At 41.1% G+C, this 19,744-nt stretch overlaps 1 protein-coding gene across 2 annotated transcripts; it reads left to right on the plus strand.

Moving 5' to 3' along the window:
* Positions 1–2,827: 2,827 nt before the first annotated feature.
* Positions 2,828–18,608, plus strand: dnajc15 (DnaJ (Hsp40) homolog, subfamily C, member 15). Of its 2 annotated transcripts, XR_006024963.1 has the most exons (7): positions 2,828–3,131; positions 4,937–4,988; positions 5,436–5,509; positions 8,812–8,888; positions 13,327–13,397; positions 13,470–14,983; positions 18,066–18,608. XR_006024963.1 is itself a non-coding variant. In XM_042070290.1 (6 exons), exons 1-6 carry the CDS (start codon positions 3,060–3,062, stop codon positions 18,134–18,136), a joined length of 417 nt encoding a protein of 138 aa, XP_041926224.1. In that variant the 5' UTR covers positions 2,869–3,059; the 3' UTR covers positions 18,137–18,608. The 2 variants fall into 2 exon arrangements, 1 of the variants encoding a protein (XP_041926224.1); XM_042070290.1 differs by lacking the exon at positions 13,470–14,983 and having other exon boundaries at positions 2,869–3,131.
* Positions 18,609–19,744: the final 1,136 nt, after the last annotated feature.

Here is a 19,744-nt window from a genome sequence, read left to right on the forward strand (position 1 = left end):
AGTGAGAAAAAGATGTTGGGATCACGGTCACTAAATTTGGGTAAAAACCTAATCATATTGGAAAGGCTCCTGTCTATGCCATTAACACCCGAATCGTTCTGTATTCTCCCTTCAGCAATAGGTCTTAAGCGCTCTCTTTGGATGTCGTTTTCCCTTTCCTCCTGTCGGGTCACGTAGTTTCATCTTTTCATATTCACACTCACGCTCCTTTTCCCTTTCAATGCGCTGTTGCTCTAGTTCATATTCCCAACTTTTTTACGCTCTGCTTCTATTCGCTTCAGCTCCACTTCACACTCCTGCTCACGTTCTAAACGCTTTAATTCCAACTCTTTCTCACGTTCTGCTGCCTTTTGCTCCAGTTGTAGTTTCAAGAGCTCCATTTGTTGCTCAAAAGTTAAAGCATTTGCCTCAGAACGCGACCCTTCATTTGAACGGGTAGGAGTAGAGGCCGCTGTTGGAACTACAGGCTCAGGGGCTAAGCCTATCTCTATAATGAAATTGGTAAACATATTTACCAATTTTGATTTTACCTGATCTTTTAGTTCTTGTTTCTTTAACTCTTTCGGCAGAGTCTCATCAAATTGGTAATGCTCAGCAACTTTGCGCAACTGAGCTATAGTTAATCCATCCAAATATGCCTCCGATGGAAGCGCAAATATCCCGAAAATGCCTACCAAATCAGATTTTTCTTCAAAAAACCATGGCTCATACGAAACAGTGTACAATCCGCCGATAACCTAACACAGGTGCAGATAACCACCCCAATAACCCACAAGACTAGAGCTGCCCCGCATCTAACTGAAAACCACAGCCCTGAATATTTCCACTGCCTAGTCTTCAGTGTGCCCTCATGCAATTGAGTTGCAAGCAGCGCGTTCGACACACCAAACACAACAAACAAATACAAAATAACACCCAAGCGTAAGCGCTCTTCACCTTGCGCAGGGTTTCACATCTGCTCAGGTAGGCTCTAACCTACCATCCCCCCAATTAGCAACTAAACTACACCTGCGCCAAATTACCATGCATACACGTCTTACCTGCAGCGAAACGTAACAAAAGCTGCAATTAGCCCCTAAATGGCTCTCCTCCACGGCAAATCAAATAACAAAACCTCAATCAATTAGATTGCCAACCGAAATCTCAGTAAATTACCAAATGCTAACTTGTCAATTGAATGTATCAAATAAACAATTTCAGCGTGAGTCTCCCCAATTTACAATTAACTGCACAGGCAATTTACGCCCATCAGTAAGGCCAATTCAAAACAGTTTACTTCACGGAAAATTAAGTTACCTTACCAAATAACGGAAAAAATCCCGGACGAGCCCCCATATGTGACATGCTGGCTCGATGCATGAAACATGAATGGGGAGGCCACACGCTGATTCCAAAATAATCAAGATCATTTATCAATTAAAGGTAAAGTTAACAGAGACTAAATGTGACCCGCCATATGAAAACCAGCAGCAAGATGGCCTAGACGAAATCGGGCAAAACACAATTTAAGCTTTTTTTTTTCAAATTAGTGATTTTCGTTTTTTTGCACAATGTGCAAGTTGAAGGCATGAAGAAGCCACTCAATTGAAAAATATAATGTCACTGCTTTTGACTCCCAATTATTTAATGCAATGTTTTGACCCTGCTGGGACTTCTGCAGGCATTGAAGAGATCACGAATAAGTGCAAAAACAATGGGGGTCTATGGAGCTAAATGGCTAAATTTGTCTATTTCACCTGGTTGTCGTTGAAAAATCGAAGATTTGATTGTGGTTTCTGCAAGCTCAATATGGATTATAGGTCAAAAGTTGAATGAACGAGTACTCACGTCCTTTCGATTTCTTACAGGTTGGGTCGTTGTTGCCCACAACACACTAGCTTTCTGCCGATGAATGACGTCATTGACACATTTGAAAGGCTTTTTAGAACAAATAAGTGACTGAAAAAATATAATACTCAGCGGTGTGTATTTTCTCTGCCCCCTCTTTCGAATGCAACATTCAAATTTCTGGGGAAAAATTATATCCCGAGAAAAGTGGATTTTGAGAGGTACAGCTCCATAGACCTCCATTCATTCTGCACTTATTAGTGAGCGCCCTCACGTGGAACCAGAACTGGAACTGCAACCAGTTCAGAAACCAGAAGTTTCCTGAGAGTGGTGGTTCTCCCCTTATTAAGGGGCTATCACATTGTACACGGTATGCGCTGCACCCGCCGCTAGATTGCTCTTGGTTGAGGTAACGTCCCAAAGACTTTTGTTCTGCTTGCCGCTGGGCTCAGCGCAAAATACCAATGACTTACAGCGCGCCGCAGTCAAAGTTAAACCTGATTGAACTTTGACCGCGGCACGCGCAAGAGCGGCAAAGCGGCAAAATGCTGCACTTTGCTCAGCGGCAGACCAGTTCTTGCGCGCGCAAGCCATTGCATTTCATAGCGCATGCCGCGTGTAATGTGATATTATAAGTGTGAATGGACAGAAAATAACAAAAGTGACTTAATCAGTGTAATGGCATGTTGGCATGTAGGCTATGTGTGAGAGTAAGATACTGTGTCTATGGTTAGATCGTCGTGGGTGTGTGTTTGAACTTGCCGCTTGTTGTGGCGTTCTCATGAGCGGCTGCGGAGCCGCGGCTCTCCGTAAACCGGTTCTGCGCATATGCAAATCCCACTTTTCATGCAGTGCAACTTGTTTTCTTAGCCACACAATTTGAACAGTGGGCAATAAGGTAGAAATAAAATAGCATTGTAAGGTGTATTTTCGATATGAATGTCTTATTTAGATATCACATTTTGTAACACATCGACGTTTTAAATGAATAATTTTCCTCGAATTGAAAACCTGATGTAGGCCTAAGATTGGTAAGGTGTGACTTTTATTTTGAAGGATTAGCGAATGGCAGCCATATTGGAATTTGTGTTACTGTAGCTAGTTTCACGCTGCTGCTGTTCCAGTCGGACACAAACTGAAGTTGAAACGATAGGCTAACGATACGAAAGTGATATACGTGTTGTAGCGAATTTGTTACAGTCTGTGGTTGTAGCCACTCTGTGGTGGCTGTAATGGAGTCTGACATGCTAAAATCTGCAGAATATGCATCTATGCGCCCCGAAACTGACATCGACAAACAACTGGTGAGTATGAAGTTTGGCTACCGTTAGTACTGTGAGTTCGCAATTCTGATTATGGTCAATACAGGCAGCCGGTGTCATATAGCTAGCGTCGACACTCTGGATAGCGTGTTTTGTCTTAAATGTGGCAGTTAACCAACCTCGTAGAGGTGAGAGAGAGAGGGGGTTGCAGCAAACATAACCAAACTAGAAATTGTACGTTTCCAGTCTGCTGTCCCCGTGTCGTTCCCACCAAACCACATGGTCGCAGTCTCACGGTTTTAACTCCCGGCCAACTCTACCTACGTACCGATAATGAAAATTAATACATTTGCTGTTTCTCTGCTTGGAAATGATCCAAGCATGACACAAAAGCTGTGTGGTGTGTGCTATAAAGATGGCAGAGGTCAAATGAAGGTGGCCTATTGCCAATTTGCCTGGGATAGCCTAGAACTGCTTGTGTTCCGCAGTGACAGATTGAATAATTCCTATTGTGGGGTAGGCTACTACGAAGCGCGCATACCCAGGCTTTCTTTGGATATAACCTGGATCGACAAATACGAAACTCGCAATCAGAGTTAAATGGTACTAGGCCTACGAAATTAACGAATTTGTCAAGCCAGGTTTTCCTCTTTAGTTTCAATGCGCGTGAAAGCGGCGTTTATCGCATAATTTTACTCACCTTTACAAAATGGATCTATAGCGGTTTATTTCATGCTTAATGCACTCCTATGATGAATTCAAGCAACAGACCATTGCTAGGGGCAACACAGTTGCACATAATAAGGCTAGGGGTGTGCTGGCAAAAATCAGCCGATCGTGTAAATTAAAAGATTCTGCATGTTGTCTGAAAAATAAATATGCCACAGGCTGAATTGTTCGCCATTAATTCCAATAGAGTAATGGTGATTTCAAAATGCAAAAGCAATGTCCAACTTGCTTTGGGGAAATTAATTTTATTCTATAATCTAGGGAATTCACTTTAACTTCACCCTATGCAATAATTGTATAGCTTTATAACTTTTCAACAGCTGTGAGGGAGAGGCGGTGGCGTATATGGAAGATGAACAAAATTTCTGTCTATTGTAGGCCTATTTTTTCTAAACAAACACAAAAGATTTATTGAACAAAGAACTTCCACAAAAAGCAACATAAAACACTTCCTTCGTAGAGGACACCTAAAACATATATTAAAAATCCACCTACAAATGAAACAAAAAGATTAAAGGAGCTTCTAAATTATTAAATGCTTGTTCCATGTAAACAGACTAAATGTCAATTAGATTATTTAGTGTTCATGTAAACAGGTCGGTTGAAATCTTTAATCAGATTCATTTCAATCGGATTGAAATAAAAATGTGACATGCACACATGGCTATTGATTCCAATGGGAAAGACAGCTAGTCACACGTTACATCTAGTTATTGATCAAAGTAGTGACAACTTTTTTCCCCTTGTGAATATTGCACAATTTCTGTATAAAAAGACCTGATGTTAGAGAGGTTGGAATAATTTCCCCCCAGAAGTAGACCAAAATTACATTTCACTACACAGATGGTAGGCTTTTAAGCTATGTGTGTCTTTGCCCTAGAACATCTGATCTTACGTCAAAGTAATTTTACAGTGTGTCTCCTGGGTAACATAGAGGTACCTGGTCATTTTTTCAGATTTTTTTGAGACCTAAGTGCGTGGGCCCTGGTTGAATTGACATGGAATGACCCACTTGCTGGAAAAAATAAACCTGTAATATTTTACTGTTGGGCTGTCTTTACTGTCATTGTGCCAAACAATGGGTGCATGCAATAAGGCATATTTCTTTTCACTTTCAGGGTAGAACTCTTATAGCTGTCGGGTTGGGTGTTGCAGCCGTGAGCTTTGCAGGTAATGTGCATTAGAGTAATTTAATTGATGGGCTGAGATCTGTCATTGAGGGCTGTGATAATTCTGACTTAATTCTTAATCAGATCAACATTTTGCCACTTTTTGAGGTATGCTTTTATCAGGCAACTAATTTTAGTGTCATCTTCAAATTCATGTTGATGGTATGAAGGACAGATAAACACATGTGTCATTCCCACCAGCCATCCAGAATATGCACTATGTAGTTTTTTGTTCTGGCTAGGAACATTACACAAATGAAAAAACATTTCACTGCACTTCCAATGCTAGCCTTTAGACCAGTGCTAGCTTTTAGACCAAAACCTCCCATGTTGGTTTAACATTAGCCTTCCCTAATGCCAGTACATTCTATTGTTTGTTGTGAGACACATTAATGCAACCAAACATGCCCTGAATTAATGTTATTACTGTCTTGTGTTAAATTTTTAGGTCGTTATGCATTCCAGTTGTGGAAGCCTCTAGGACAAGTCATCTCAGAAACGGCCAAAAAAATTCCCACTTCTGTAAGTACAAAATATCAGCCTTGACTTACTGTATCTTGTCTGCCATTATTTGACTTATTTTGTCTGCCATCTTGTCTGTCAGTTAGTTTATCAATCTGTCAGTGCTTGCAAAGGAGCGCTAGATATAGCCTATAGCTCAGGGATGTCAAAGTCAAATACATTAGAGGGCCAAAAAACAAATTTGCTACAAGCCGAGGGCCGGACTGGTTCAATGTTTATTAAAACATTAAAATGACTGCACGTAACCTATTAAACCAATGAATAATGACTGTGACTGAAGTGCGGGCAAAGTTTGCACAGAAATGTACGATTTTTCCCATCCTCACCGACCTTGTCATAAAACTTGTTTAAATGAACATACGATGCCTCCTTGCTGCTTTGTCGTCTGCATCAGCCCTTCTCAAACTTATTTGACCTGAGGCCCATTCAAGGCATACTTTGGGGTCATAGGGCCCACCTACATGAACCCACCCCCTCCTCCCACCCCCCATCAAATTATCATAATGATATCACAATTATTATTATTTTTAGGCTATACTATATTGCTATACATGCACTTCAAAACAGTCAATGTTTAAAGTGCTAAGATTGTTCACAAAAGTTTGTGAAAACATGGACATCCGAGTACTGCTTTACTAATGTAAAATATAATTAAGCCTACAATAGTTTCATTGTTTTTGCATTGTTGCATGATGCTTGCATGAGAAATACTTCTCAAAACAACAGCAATTATATGGGTGCCGTTGTTTTGGGATGTTTCCCTCATGCAAGCATCAAACACTGATAGAATATATATATATGCTATTTAATTTGAATGCCTGAATGTAAGGATTCAGGAAACACAATACCAGCTTTTGTGAATGGTAAATGGCGGATCAGATCATGCGTAAATCACTGATCTGGAGATCTTTAACTAAGACTAATTAATAGCTTTTGGCTGACTTTAATACTTAATGCCAAACAGTGTTTTATATAGTCTGTGCTCTGTTTTTTATGGAAGTTGCATAAATCCACGTCATTCTATTAAATGTCGTTTCATAATTAAATAGCCTTCCAATAGGTTGAAGCTTAGCTTTGCTACCAACGTGTACACGCATGCATTGAATAAACGCTCATACCACGACTTAATTCTATGCCTCAATGTTTGATGACACCAAACAAGTATTTCCTAATTGCGGAAATGTTTGTTTTCTTTTTCTGTCCGCGCGCGGCTCCTTGATCAATTGCGCAGCAAATTATCAGATGATGGCCCGGGAATAATTTCACTCTGCAGACCATTGTCCACATTGCAGACCGTGGCCCATAATTTGACAAATGGTGACCTGCATGCTGCCATATTAAGGCCTTTTTACGGTGTATTTTAGCCGGGTTTTCGCGTGGAAGGCTCTGTAGAAATTTGGCACCCTATTCAACGAAGTTAAACTGAAAGAGCGTGCCGTTCACAGACACCAGAATGAACAAGTTCACAGTAACGTTCATCAGGCAATACAGTACGTTCAGTTCACGTTCGCTCAAAATATGAACGAGTTCAGGCACAACACTGGGGAGGGGGGTAGCTGAAAGTTGACATCTGCCCTGACTGAATACTGATGAATAATGAAGCCGAGGCCCACTTGCGGCGACGCAGAGAGTTTGTGCGGGCTACCGTTGCATTGTGGGGAATGGAGTATTGGTGAGTGCAAAACAGCAGCCGGCGGCCTGTGGCCTGCGGGCCGGTTCTAATACTAATCAAATATCATCCCGGGGGCCGTAGATAATTCATTCACGGGCCGGATCCGGCCCGCGGGCCTTGACTTTGACATGTCTGCTATAGCTCTAATAGTAGTTAAGAAAATGTATGCGGGGGTTGTTTTACTCTACTTTTTCACCACACGTGTTTACATCCCTGGTCATAACACTTATGACCCCATCAACAGGTAACAGTGGGACATGTAACAGCCTTTTAGCACTGGATACAGTATGTGCAGCTCTCCACTAGGCAGTGCTGCCTCTTAGTATCACTTCTGTTTGAACTTGGAGATGCACAGCATTTGGCTTTTCTGTTCCTCTGTCACCTTATCCATGTATTTGCCATGCAATTATTTTAAGTTATACGTTTATTATAAGGTGAAATTAATCTAATTAATTGTGTAATGACATATCTGACATATTTGTACTACTGTCATCAATCAAAGATTAGGTTCAGATCAGGGCTTTGAACCGGTTCAAGGAACGAAAACGAAAACCGGGAACTTTTTGTATTTTACAGGGAACAGGAACGAAACCGGAAACGTTATTATTTTTTATGTTCTGGAACAGGAACACTTATTTTGAAAAATAATGGTAACCGGTTAATACCGGTTTTATTTCGTTCCCCAAAGTTTTCGTTGCCTAAAAAAAAAAGTAATTATTTTCCTGCGCACGTTACCATGACGGCTGAGGTTCACTTCCTGTGTGACATCACATCAGACATTCGCTGACTGTATGGAGAGAGAGCGGTGGATTACAAAGTCTCCACTCCACATTTTAAATAAGGGGTAAATTACGATCCATCGTTAATTAAAACGTTCATTCCAAACACAATAACAATAGCTATATTTGTCGACTCCACGTTAATGATGGACTAGCGAACATTTGGCTAAATGGCGCCAACACCTCTGTTTGCCTAATGCACAGATGGCTTGTTACGGTATGAGTAGGCCTACTGGATGGCCTTTCCCCCCGACAGTTGGAATTTGTTGTTGCCCCAGTGGCATAACCACGTGTCTTAATAATGTTGTTACGTTTGTGTGGACATTTTCTCTTTTAACAATAAACTACACATTTGAAATAATTGTAGGCTTATTTAATTATTATTATTAATAATATAATTATTATTATTATTTAATAATGGTTGTAATATTATTACATTTGGTTTAAGCTGGATGAGAAAGATGTGACATAATTCTATAGCATTAAACAGCTGACAGGAACGAAATTAACTGTTCCGGGAACAGTATTTTTTTGTTCTAACCGGTTCGGGAACGTCAATTTATTGGTGGAACTCATAACCGGAAACGTTATAATTCCGTTTCTGTTCGGAACGAACTGATTGGGAAAAAAAATTGGTTCAAAGCCCTGGTTCAGATAAACCAAATGTATCTGAAAGGATTTTTTTAAAATCAAGTTTGTACAATATGCTCTGGTGTTTTACTCTGACTACCTGCATCATGCCACGCAACATCCTGCTGAAAATGTTCCATTGTTATTTAGATGTGGTGGGGTAGTGTGAGTAGCTGACATACATGTGAACGCTCCTCTTATTCTTCTGTTTTCCTCATCAGTCATTCTCTACATACTACAAAGGAGGGTTTGAGCAGAAGATGACTAAGCGTGAAGCCAGCCTCATCCTTGGTATTAGGTAAAAAAAATCACTATTGATAAAATCCAATATGTCGGATTATCCAATATGACTTTATGGTGTACATTGAACTCTGCTTGATCTAAGGGTTTCAACAGTATACCTTTTGAAAATCAGGCATACGAGTAAGAAGTTACAAAACATATGTCCAACTTTGACCTGGTGGTGGCGCTAGAGCGCTCTAGGTGCAGATATGAATCTTGGTGAAATCAATCATGGGACTTTCTCAAATCAGTGTCTCAAATTTCACAACTTTTTACTAGACGGTTCTATGGGCTGCCATAGACTCCCATGGTGGAAGAAAGACGTGTAGGATTCTATATAATATATATCTTATAATAATAGGAAGAGGTGCCTTCGCAGCTTCACATATAAATATTAAAACAGGTTTTTCCCACTGCCTATTAGAAAAACTAAGATGAATTAATTGCTGCCATATGGCAACTCTATACAGTAGAGGGTTAGAAGGCATTTGCAATGTATCTATGATACTTGTGAGAATGAAATACGTTAAGACATGATTTGACATGACATGATGTGTGGTGAGGGGGGGAAGCAGGTAGCTACAGTGCTACACTCTGGGGACATGTCAGTGTCCCTTACGTTCATGCCCCCAAAGTGTAGTGCTGTAGCTGCCTGGCTGCTTTAGCTGTTGAAACTAGCAACTGGAGCTAGGTAAAACCGGTTGTTTCCATTTTTTTGTACTGACAGTACTCGGTGACCTTGAGAAACGGAGAAGTATAACTGGATTTCTCCTTAAGAGTACATATAGTGATATATGGAAACTAACTTATCAATTCAGGTCATGTATTGGGTTCTTTGGGAAACACACTTGGGTCATTCTACGCCAACTCGGCCACCCATGTACATGACACCTCTCAGATTTTGCTGAAAAGCGGTGAATATATGCCTTATGTTACCAAACAAAGGAATCTGAAGTTTCAGGTCAATAATAACAGTTTGCCTGTGGCGTCCATTTGAATTCCGGGTGCCACGGCCCTAATTGACACATTGGAATTTGGAAAAATGTCCAAAATGGTGCATTATGAAGAATAAAATTCATATTATGGAGCTTCATAGTCAAAAATGTTATTTCATTAAAAGAAAGAACAAATATGTATCTTTATCTGGTATAAATCCCATTAGGATCATCAAGTGCTCACATGGTCATTTGGGAGTCCAGGGTTTCCCGCAGGAAATGTGTTAGTCAAGGTGGTAGGTCCTAGGTCCTGGGGGGGGGGGTTCTGGTATCTTGCCGTCGGTGGGGGTGTGTGGGTGTTGGTGTCTTGTTTGTGCGATACACTACAGACTCTGTAACAATTATTTATTAAACACTACATTATAAATAAATAACCAGTTTCTCAAAATAACAGTTAACAAAGAACAAAGTAACAACACCAAACAAACTATACAACAGTATACAAATATTTCAAAATATTTGTGTAATTTGTGCAATTTTAACAAAGACTATTACAAACTATAGAACAAGTGCAAAAGAAAGTGCAAAACAACAAAATGTGCAAATGTGATCAGTCACTACTTATGGCAGAGCTGACAACTAGCATTGTTACAAGCCACCCTCCTTGGCTTTAAAAAGATAATTTTAAGGGCCCTTTGGTAATTGCACTGTTTTACTATTGGACCATTAATGCTTATCTTCATGCAGGCTGTCAGACTGTTGACCTGCAGCCTGTTCCGCAAGTCTGTCCTGATCTATACACCGAGAGTGAATGAAGTTTAGATCATTTTATAGTTTTGTGTAATATGGATGGAATTTGAGCGCGGAGCGCTTTTTAATTTAGAGGCCGGAGTGGCCGCTCTGTTCCGCTCCCATACCGCTCACACCATGAGTCTGAGGCATGCCCACTAATAAAACCAAGACCGTTAAATTTCAAAGATAATTGGCCATATAGCCTAAGTTCGTTGATGGGGATGGAGTTTAGATTATTTATTTCTAAATAATTTAGAAAGCATACGCGTAGGCACGGATGGGCCTGGACGGGCCTAGGCCCGTCTATTGTCAGTCTTGCGCGTCTGACTAGACACGCAAGTCAACACTGCGAGCAGGTGACTGTTTACTCGGCCGCTTCTCCGGTCAAATTCATGTCAGGTCAATTTAGCTCCCGGTCCCAAAGAACTAAGAGCAACGGCAATATATTTCACTCAGAACATTTATTTTAAAAGACTGCAACACTGATAGTGCAACAACAAACAAGCTTGGCAACGTTAACTAAAGGGATCAGTCGGGATTAATTGCCAAAAGAACGAAAATGACAAATCACGCAGTCGGCTAAATATTTTAAACTTGCGCCAAACGGATGAACCCAGCATCGGTTCGTCGCATAAATGAAAACACAAATTGAAGCAACAACTTGATCATTGGACAACCCTACCACAAAACCTTTCCATAGGCCTGCAACGTTTATGACATAAAAAGTGGAATATGAACGCATTTCATCACACCTGACAATTAAACGGAGCTGTGGCTGTTCGCGATTTGACTGATTTTTGAGAACGAGGAGCGAGATATTTGCACCGCTCAGCTCCGCTCACTATCTCTGATTCGGAGGCATATCACATATGTAAAGATTATAAAATCTGATTATTTTTCGATTCATGACTCGTTTCTTCTTATTTTTTAATGCGTTCTGCGGAGAAGGGAGATTGGCGTTGGTCACGGTTTGGAATGAAAGGGAGAAAACGGGACAAAGTGACACTGTTTTTTTTTTGACGACGTAGTTAAGGCGGCAGGCTTGTTTTGCCAAGGCGGCCGCCTTGACTGCAAAGTGCTGCAGGAAACCCTGGAGTCCAAATATGGGATTCTAAGAGTCACCTCTGCCGGAGAGGGTTTTTGGACCCCCATGAAACCCCCACCAGTGGTACCATACCCTTCAGATAAATTTTGGCAAGAGCAAGGTTCCCACATATAACAAATAATCCTGTTTAGAATAAATATGATCATTAATTGTGGTGCTACGGCCACCCAAAAAGTGAAAAATCACACATGCCGTCAACATTTTGTATGACTTTGGTGACCCACCTCTCACCCAAACAGTAAGGAATGTTGATTCTGCCTCCAGAATTGTGTAGTACAGGCTACAGTGAACTACCACACCAGTTTCCAGCCTTCTACCACTATTAGAACAGACGTTATGGGCTTCCAAAAATGGCAAAGGACGAAATGTGAAATTCCAATGTGTCAATTAGGGCCGTGGCACCAGAAATTCAAATGGACGCCACGGGCAAACCATTTGAGATATTGACCTGAAACTTCAGATTCCCTTGTTTGGTAACATAAGGCATATTTTCACCGCTTTTCAGCAAAATCTGAGAGGTACCATGTACATGATACCCCGATATTGGCTGTTTTCACATGGAATGACCCACTTACAACTTTTTAAGAGGCAGTTTACAGTAAACACTTTAGAAGTGATCATTCAACATTATTACAAATACCCCGTTACTGAGGATCAAGTGCATTTGTATGATGTGTCATAGACTATTATAAAAGATAATGAATTTTCAAACCTGTACCAAAACACATTTTTATTCAAACATCAAGTCTGCCTCAAAATACAACAGAGAAATCATGAACTCAAAATGTCATTGTGGGGAAAAAAAAACAATGACTGCGTAACAGTGCAAATCAGACCTTTCAGAATAAGGATAATAGCCTAACGTGTTGGTCTTTACTGTCGCGGTGTTGGCACAGTGTAGCTTGCTGCTAGCATGTAGTCTAACATCTGCCTCCCCTCAATGAGAAACACCAAACTCTCTTCTACACACTTTGCAGAATGCTTTCATCTCGTCGCTTAAGGCTTTGTCAATCCACGGGTACCTCCCCACCCACTCCTCCCGGTACCTGCATAGACGCTTTTGCTTTTTAGCGGCGTGTTGGGGTTCCGGTACATCAGCCATGTCAAGGAATAAATTAAAATTAGCTAAAATCAGTGCATATTCGCGCCTAATTATAGAACGTCAAAAAAGAAAAAAAGTAGCCGGGGCTGCATCCAGCTGCCGTCGGGGGCTGCATGCAGTCGACTCAACCTCTCTACGGACAGTTTTTAATGTTTATCAGAAAATAACTACTCACTATTCTGATTGAGTATAATTTTCGGGACAATTAGGGCTGGATTCGGGATTCGGGATAAACGCTTAGATTTCGGGACTGTCCCGAATTGCTCAGGACGTCTAGTCACCCTAGTAATACTTAATCATGTATGCCGAGCTCAGCAGTCTGATTTACTTATAACTAAATTTAGATTTTTGATTGACAATTCCTGGGACACCCTGACCTCCAGCGCACACTTATTCTGTCTTAAACAGTAGTTTTTATTTGCTGGGAAAATGTGAAAAATAATCAATCTAATAATTTCATGCTTTCACCACTAGATGGAACCGTGCTCCTCTCTCATATTTTGCCTACTCTGTTCCACAGTCCAACTTCCACAAAAGCAAAGTTGCGAGAATCTCACAGGAGGATCATGGTCCTGAATCACCCAGACAAAGGTGTGTTTTACTCACATATTACATTATGGTTTACCAACATGTCCCAAATAACATTCTCTCTGTAAATTACAGGTTGAAAGTAGATGCAATTTGAAAGAAAAGTCCAGATTAAACAGCAGATCATTTGAGTATCGATGATTCCTAAATGTGCAAATATTTAAACGTTATGCTTCCTCTGTGTGTTAAGTCCCATATGTGGTAAAGTCAGAGTACTTAAGCCAATTTCTACACTGTTGTGGTGTAAATAAGCTACAGTAAGCAGCTTAATGGCAATATATTTAGTTCTCCACAGCTACGTTCTACCCTTACTCCATGCACTGAAGACATACATGTAGCATGGTATTTTTACAGAAGGGCTTTTAAAGCCCAGTGTCATTGTACACTTTGGAGAATAGAAATCCCCCCACTGAAGTTTTTCAACCAGCTTCTGTCTTAAACTGTCCTTGAAAAGACACATTCAAAAGCGTCCCAGTGGGATGCCATTTAGAAATGATAGCATTGACAATAGAGCTGAAAAGGGGGAGGGGTTTGTTCAAATAACTGTTGGCTTAATCAGCAGGTCTTGTATATTGCCCCTTAACTGCTGGAAGGCTATGGCTGGCTAGAGTGTTGGCCCGTTTTATCTTGTCAAGGTTAATAATCTCCCCCTCCCCCGCTCACTGAGCTGAGAGATGTCTATAGCATGTGCTAGCCGTAGCCATTACTCCATATCACCGTCTGAATTTCGCTCACTGAAATGAGAAACTGTTTCAAAGATAAGAGCTTGAGGGAAGAGGGAAGCTTCCTGCAGTGGAGTGGGGGGTTGGGCCTTGGTGGTTGGGGACCAAATAAATGTCTTCACCTCCTCCCAGCACTGAGCTAACGGAGAGGCCAAATGTAGCCTTCATATCACACACAAACCTCTTTTGTACCATTTACAGCAGTGTTAATGTAATCTTCATATCATGTCACACACACCTCTTTTGTACCATTTACAGCAGTGTTAATGTAATCTTCAGATCATGTCACACACACCTCTTTTGTACCATTTACAGCAGTGGTAAAGCTCCCTTCTTTTTACTTCAACTTCATCGTTATTTCCTGTGCAGTGTGTAGGGAGGTAGATGGATGTTGGGATTCTGATAAGACAGAGGACCAATTGTTGGAAGGGTGCAGGTTTGGGTTGTACACCATTGGCTTTTGGAAATATGGGTCCATAGACATTTACCTCTCCAAGAAATTGCAATGAATAGGCATGGGATTTATAATCTGAAAGGATTTCCTCTTTAATAAAGCTAATTTTAATACTGGTAAAAAGTGTCATTGAAATGGTTTGGGAGTTTTTGCTGCCAATATGAAACTGAATGAATAATGAACAAGTCCTCAATAAAGTAAACTCTGTATTGGCTTAACATTACAGCACTGCATCCATGTTTAAGAGTGTTCTAGGGACATATGATGGGCATAGATGCCTTCTCTGCCTTTTCTCTTTTCTACAGCACCTGCTTGCTCTGACACAGCTAATGTATAACCCACTATGCCCCTGACCTGAGCAAAGCTGTGGAAGAGGTTTGGCCAGTTTGGTTGTGCCTGACAGAAACCCATGCGTGCGTGTTTTATATTATAAAATTATAATTGTAATTATTATTTAATATATATTACATTTATTTAAATGAATATAACTTAACAGAGTAGGTTAAGTAAAGTCAGTAGTGGTGTTGGATTTGGAAGTGTAAGCAATCAGTATAATGTGGTGTAGTGAATAATCAAAGCAACAACCAAAACGGTGCGGGAGAGATGGAGCGGCGCTTACACAACCTTAACACAACAAACACACACACACATATATCTCGCACACATAAAAATCACTCACAGAAATGTAAAAATTAAAGAACATGTGAAGTGATTACAAAGGTCTGGTATGGACAGATCATGTGATGCATTGACCATGATAAGGTGCTATGGTAGAGAGTGTGCAATGGAGGCAGTGCAAAAGTGAAGGGATTGAACAGTGCAATAACTTTGTTATTAAATATTAACTATGACTAAAAGACAAGAATGTAAACCCAATAGAATTGCTTAACAAACAAGAAAAAGAATATACTTCAAGAAGAATATGTAACGGAATAAGTTATAAGGTTGTTCAGATTGTGTGGAAGGGCTAATATAGCCTATAGTATAGTATATAGTGGACAGCAGACAAAGTGATATGATGGTAGGGGCTGAGAGAGACTACCCTGGAAATCCAGAGTTCTCGCGAGAGCACAATGGAATTGTCTCTGCGAGACACTCTGGCAAAAAGCAATGATTCACGTTACCTTTACCCCAACATTCCAGAAAACCAGCTAAACTGATGAAGACAGCACTGCAACGTTGGAGGACCGTACACATTGGTCGTAGTGTTATCCGATTGCGTCAAAGTCAGAAATAATTCAGAGTAAACATGGTCTAGTGTTATCCAATTGCGTGCAGTGAGATTTTTAAATGCATGCTTGTTGCCGCCCCTCGAGTTGGGCCATTACATTGTTCTTTGCCAGACCCTTAATCTTTCTAGATTATCAGGGTCTGGATTTTCCAGGCTAGAGAGAGACAGGCTCATGCTGAAAAGTCCATTTCTCCCCTCTCCTGTGTGGCATTGAAAAGTTGGATGGCCCTGGGGACTAAGGACCTGTTTGTTGAGCATGACGGTGACAGACGTCTGCCACTGAACTTGCTTGGTGGTTGGCGGTCATTGTCCATGATTGCCAGAATCCTGCTCATGGTCCGTTTCTCCACAGTTGTTGTGAGTGACTCTAGCTCAATGGCAACAACAGAGCCAGCTTTCCTTACCACCCTGTTCAGTCGCCCAGCGTCCCTTTTCTTAATGCTGCCTCCCCAGCACACCACAGCATAAAAGAGGACACTGGCCATGACAGACTGGTGCAGTCATTGAATGACCGCAGTGTCCTCAGCAAGTAAAACCGACTCTGCCCTTTCCGATACAGTGCATCTGTGTTGGCTGACCAGTCCAGTTTATTGTCCATGTATATCCCCAGGTACTTATATGTGCTGACCACCTCCACATTGACCCCTTCAATGGAGACTGGCAGCATAGGTGGGCTTAGATCTCCTGAAATCCACCACCATCTCCTTGGCCTTTGTTGCATTCAACTGCAGAAGGTTGAGCCTGCACCATTGCACAAAGTCATCCACCAGGTTCCTGTACTCGTCCTCCAGTCCATCCCTGATACACCCCACAATTGCAGTGTCATCCGAAAACGTCTGCATGTGGCACAGGGGCGTGCACAGACATTTTGGGGGGCAGGGGCTCAAGAGAAAAAAGGGCAGTTCTTATCTTTTTCCAAATAAAAATGCTTTAAAACAAGTGGGTAATATAGTAGCAAATCTCAATTTATTGAAATACCATTATACTCATGCAAATATTTATTACGCAACATGTTTGATGTTTACAAAAAAAATCAGATCACAAAGACACAAATGTCTTCTTTATTATTAGTATTATACAATTCCTCCTTTCACATAAGGGAGGGCTCTGTATCATGTATTGTTGGAGATCTATTGGCAAAGAACAAACTAGAAGAATAAATAGCCCTAGTAATTAGATAAGGGGCCTACAATCAAAATTATGCAGGCACATGATGCAGGCTCTGCTTGAGAGGGACAGGATTCAGGAACTAAAGACAGGCCCATCTTCTATTTCTCATGTCACGTTACCCCAAGCATTAAATCACGTCACTGCTATATATATATTCTGTTATAGTCTGGAATTCACATTACTAGGCTATCACCGCAAGTGCATTCAAAATGTTTTTGGCCAAGTTTTGTGTCGTCCCCACATTTGCAAAATTGCTTTGATCTCATTTACCTTCGTTGCTACCAGTTGTTTTTTTCCTGCATCTAATCACGATTAAATGCACATTTAATGACACATCCACTCTCCAAGTTTCATTTTCGCTGTTGTTGCGAGCAAATAGGCTACGGTATGGGCAATACTTTGAATACAATCAGCTCCAGAAGTGAATGGATTTTCCTTAGCCTGTGCTACACCTTTCCACCAAGTTGTGCAAAAATTGTACCCGCAGTTATGGTGATGTTGACAAACATGCGTAGCACATGGAAGCTCTTGATAGCGTATGCCACTAACGCCTATATAAACAATATATTTATGGAATAAAACTAGATGGGTACCTTGGATTAGCAATGCTGTTTATTGTTAAACTGCAATTATCTGCAGCCAGTGGAGGGCATTTAGCCTACCATGCGTCCAGACAATATTGTGTGTCTGCCCTAATTCTGAAGCAGTGGCCACCGCTACAAAATGAAGAGGAAACACTGGGAAGAAAGTTAATGTTTTAAATAGGCTACATCAATATAATATGTAATATGTGAAGTGAAACTGGATGGGCCATAATAACCTCTGACTAGTTATTAGGCTACTAGGCGCCCTTAAAAGCAATGTCAGTTCTTGGCGGCTCAAGCAACTGGCTACCCTATGGATACATCCTTAAAGGTGTAGGTTACTAATGTTACATGTGCTATATACTGTAGATAGATGAATCTGGCTCATTTAGATCTAGCCTATCCAAAGTATTTGTATTTTCCTTATTCCTTGTGAAGTCTTCATGAGAGGTGTTTGGGTTGTGAGATGGAAGCTGACCATTGATGGGAAATTTGTTTTTCTTCACACAGGTGGATCTCCCTATTTGGCAGCAAAAGTCAATGAAGCAAAAGACCTCCTTGAGTCAGGCCTACGTGGTTGACTCGTTTTTGTGCTGTCTTAAGGTTGAACTGAATTCGAGGACCTTATTCTTATTTCTAATCCCTATTTCCAACAACTCTTTGCACCAGTTCTCAGTAGCACCAATGACTGAGTGAATACAGCTTGTATTAAGGATGGGGTGATAAGTACTGTTGATGTTGAAGGGGCCAATGTGTTAAAAACGTTTTCATTGTGTATCAAACTGTCTGCTTTGTTGTATTGTACTGAGCGTAAAGGGTGAGTTCACAGGCTCATTAAACCCATTACATGCTGCCTCAGAGGTTGCTATTGAATGATGTAATGTTGAAATGGCAGAAAAGTGTTGTGCACATCATATGAACTCTACTGTCCAGGCATATCTGTAACATTGGCTATATACAGTCATTGATGTGTACACGCATGCACACCTATTTATTTGCATGAGGTAGATTTGATTTGTATTAGATTAATAAAATGTTTTAGATGGTCTTTAATTGCTAACTTGCATATTCATCATTATTAACAGAGATATAAACAGGTTACTGAATACTTCAGTAGTTCCGCAGCTGGTTATCCTTTGGTCATATAGCTCTGGGTTAGACAAATTTAAGGACACAACATAGCACCAATAAAGGAACACGTGTTAACACTTTGAGTGCCAAAAACGCGATGGTGCGTTTTTAGCTTTTTTTATTTACGAAAATAGACACTGTAACACACCTTATGTGCGATTTTGGGACTGAATAGAATAGAACATTCTATCTGGACATTTTATCATAACTCTGCTTTTGATGGTTGCTGCTTTGGGTTGAATCAATGACGCACGTCAGGTCAAAACCAGGCCATTTATTTTGTGGGTTTACCACTAGGTGGCAGTCTCGCTAGGTCACTTCCCGGAAACTACACTTCTCAGGTGCTGAAGGGGAAAATGAAAAAGTTGAAAAAGATATTGCAACAGGTGCATTTTCGCCAGACAACGCTGGATGAGTCTAACCTGACTCGCCAGATGAATTTCGTTCCGCCTAGCTCCACTCATCCATCTGGGATCGATCCATTGGAGTGGTGTTTCAAAAAGCTGGACCTTATCAAAAATCCTTGCATATGATTGGATAAGCCACTTGTCTGTCATCTTTTGACGTGCTACTTCAACCACTCACATCGAAGCCAACCCGTGACGCTGAGAACAGTCTCACAGTCGCTTCTACGCTACGTCACATCTATGAAACTCCCGCCCTGCGTTCTAAAGACTCTACCATAAAATCTGGTGCCGAAATCACTCTCAACAAGCGATCCCAGATGGATGTGAGTGGAGCTAGGTGGAACGAAATTCCTCTGCCGAGAGTCAGTAGAAAGGTGGACTCATCCTAACCTAAGACAAGATGACTGACTACGACAATCAGGGGAGACCACACTCCAGGTCAAAAACATTAGAAAGAGTGACTGACCACCTTGCTGAGGAGCATCTGAGGCATCTCCACCCCAGGCCAGGCCGAGCGGAGTGGCTGATAGGCCGAGTCACGCTGGCAAGAGGGCGATAGCGACACAGACGTTACCGACCAAGAGGAGGAGGAATTATGGAGCCCCACAGCAGTAGAAATGTGGTATTATTGTTTTTAGCCCCCCCCCCAAA

This window comes from Alosa sapidissima, chromosome 2 (genome assembly GCF_018492685.1).
Source record: "Alosa sapidissima isolate fAloSap1 chromosome 2, fAloSap1.pri, whole genome shotgun sequence".
Lineage (NCBI taxonomy): Eukaryota > Metazoa > Chordata > Actinopteri > Clupeiformes > Clupeidae > Alosa > Alosa sapidissima.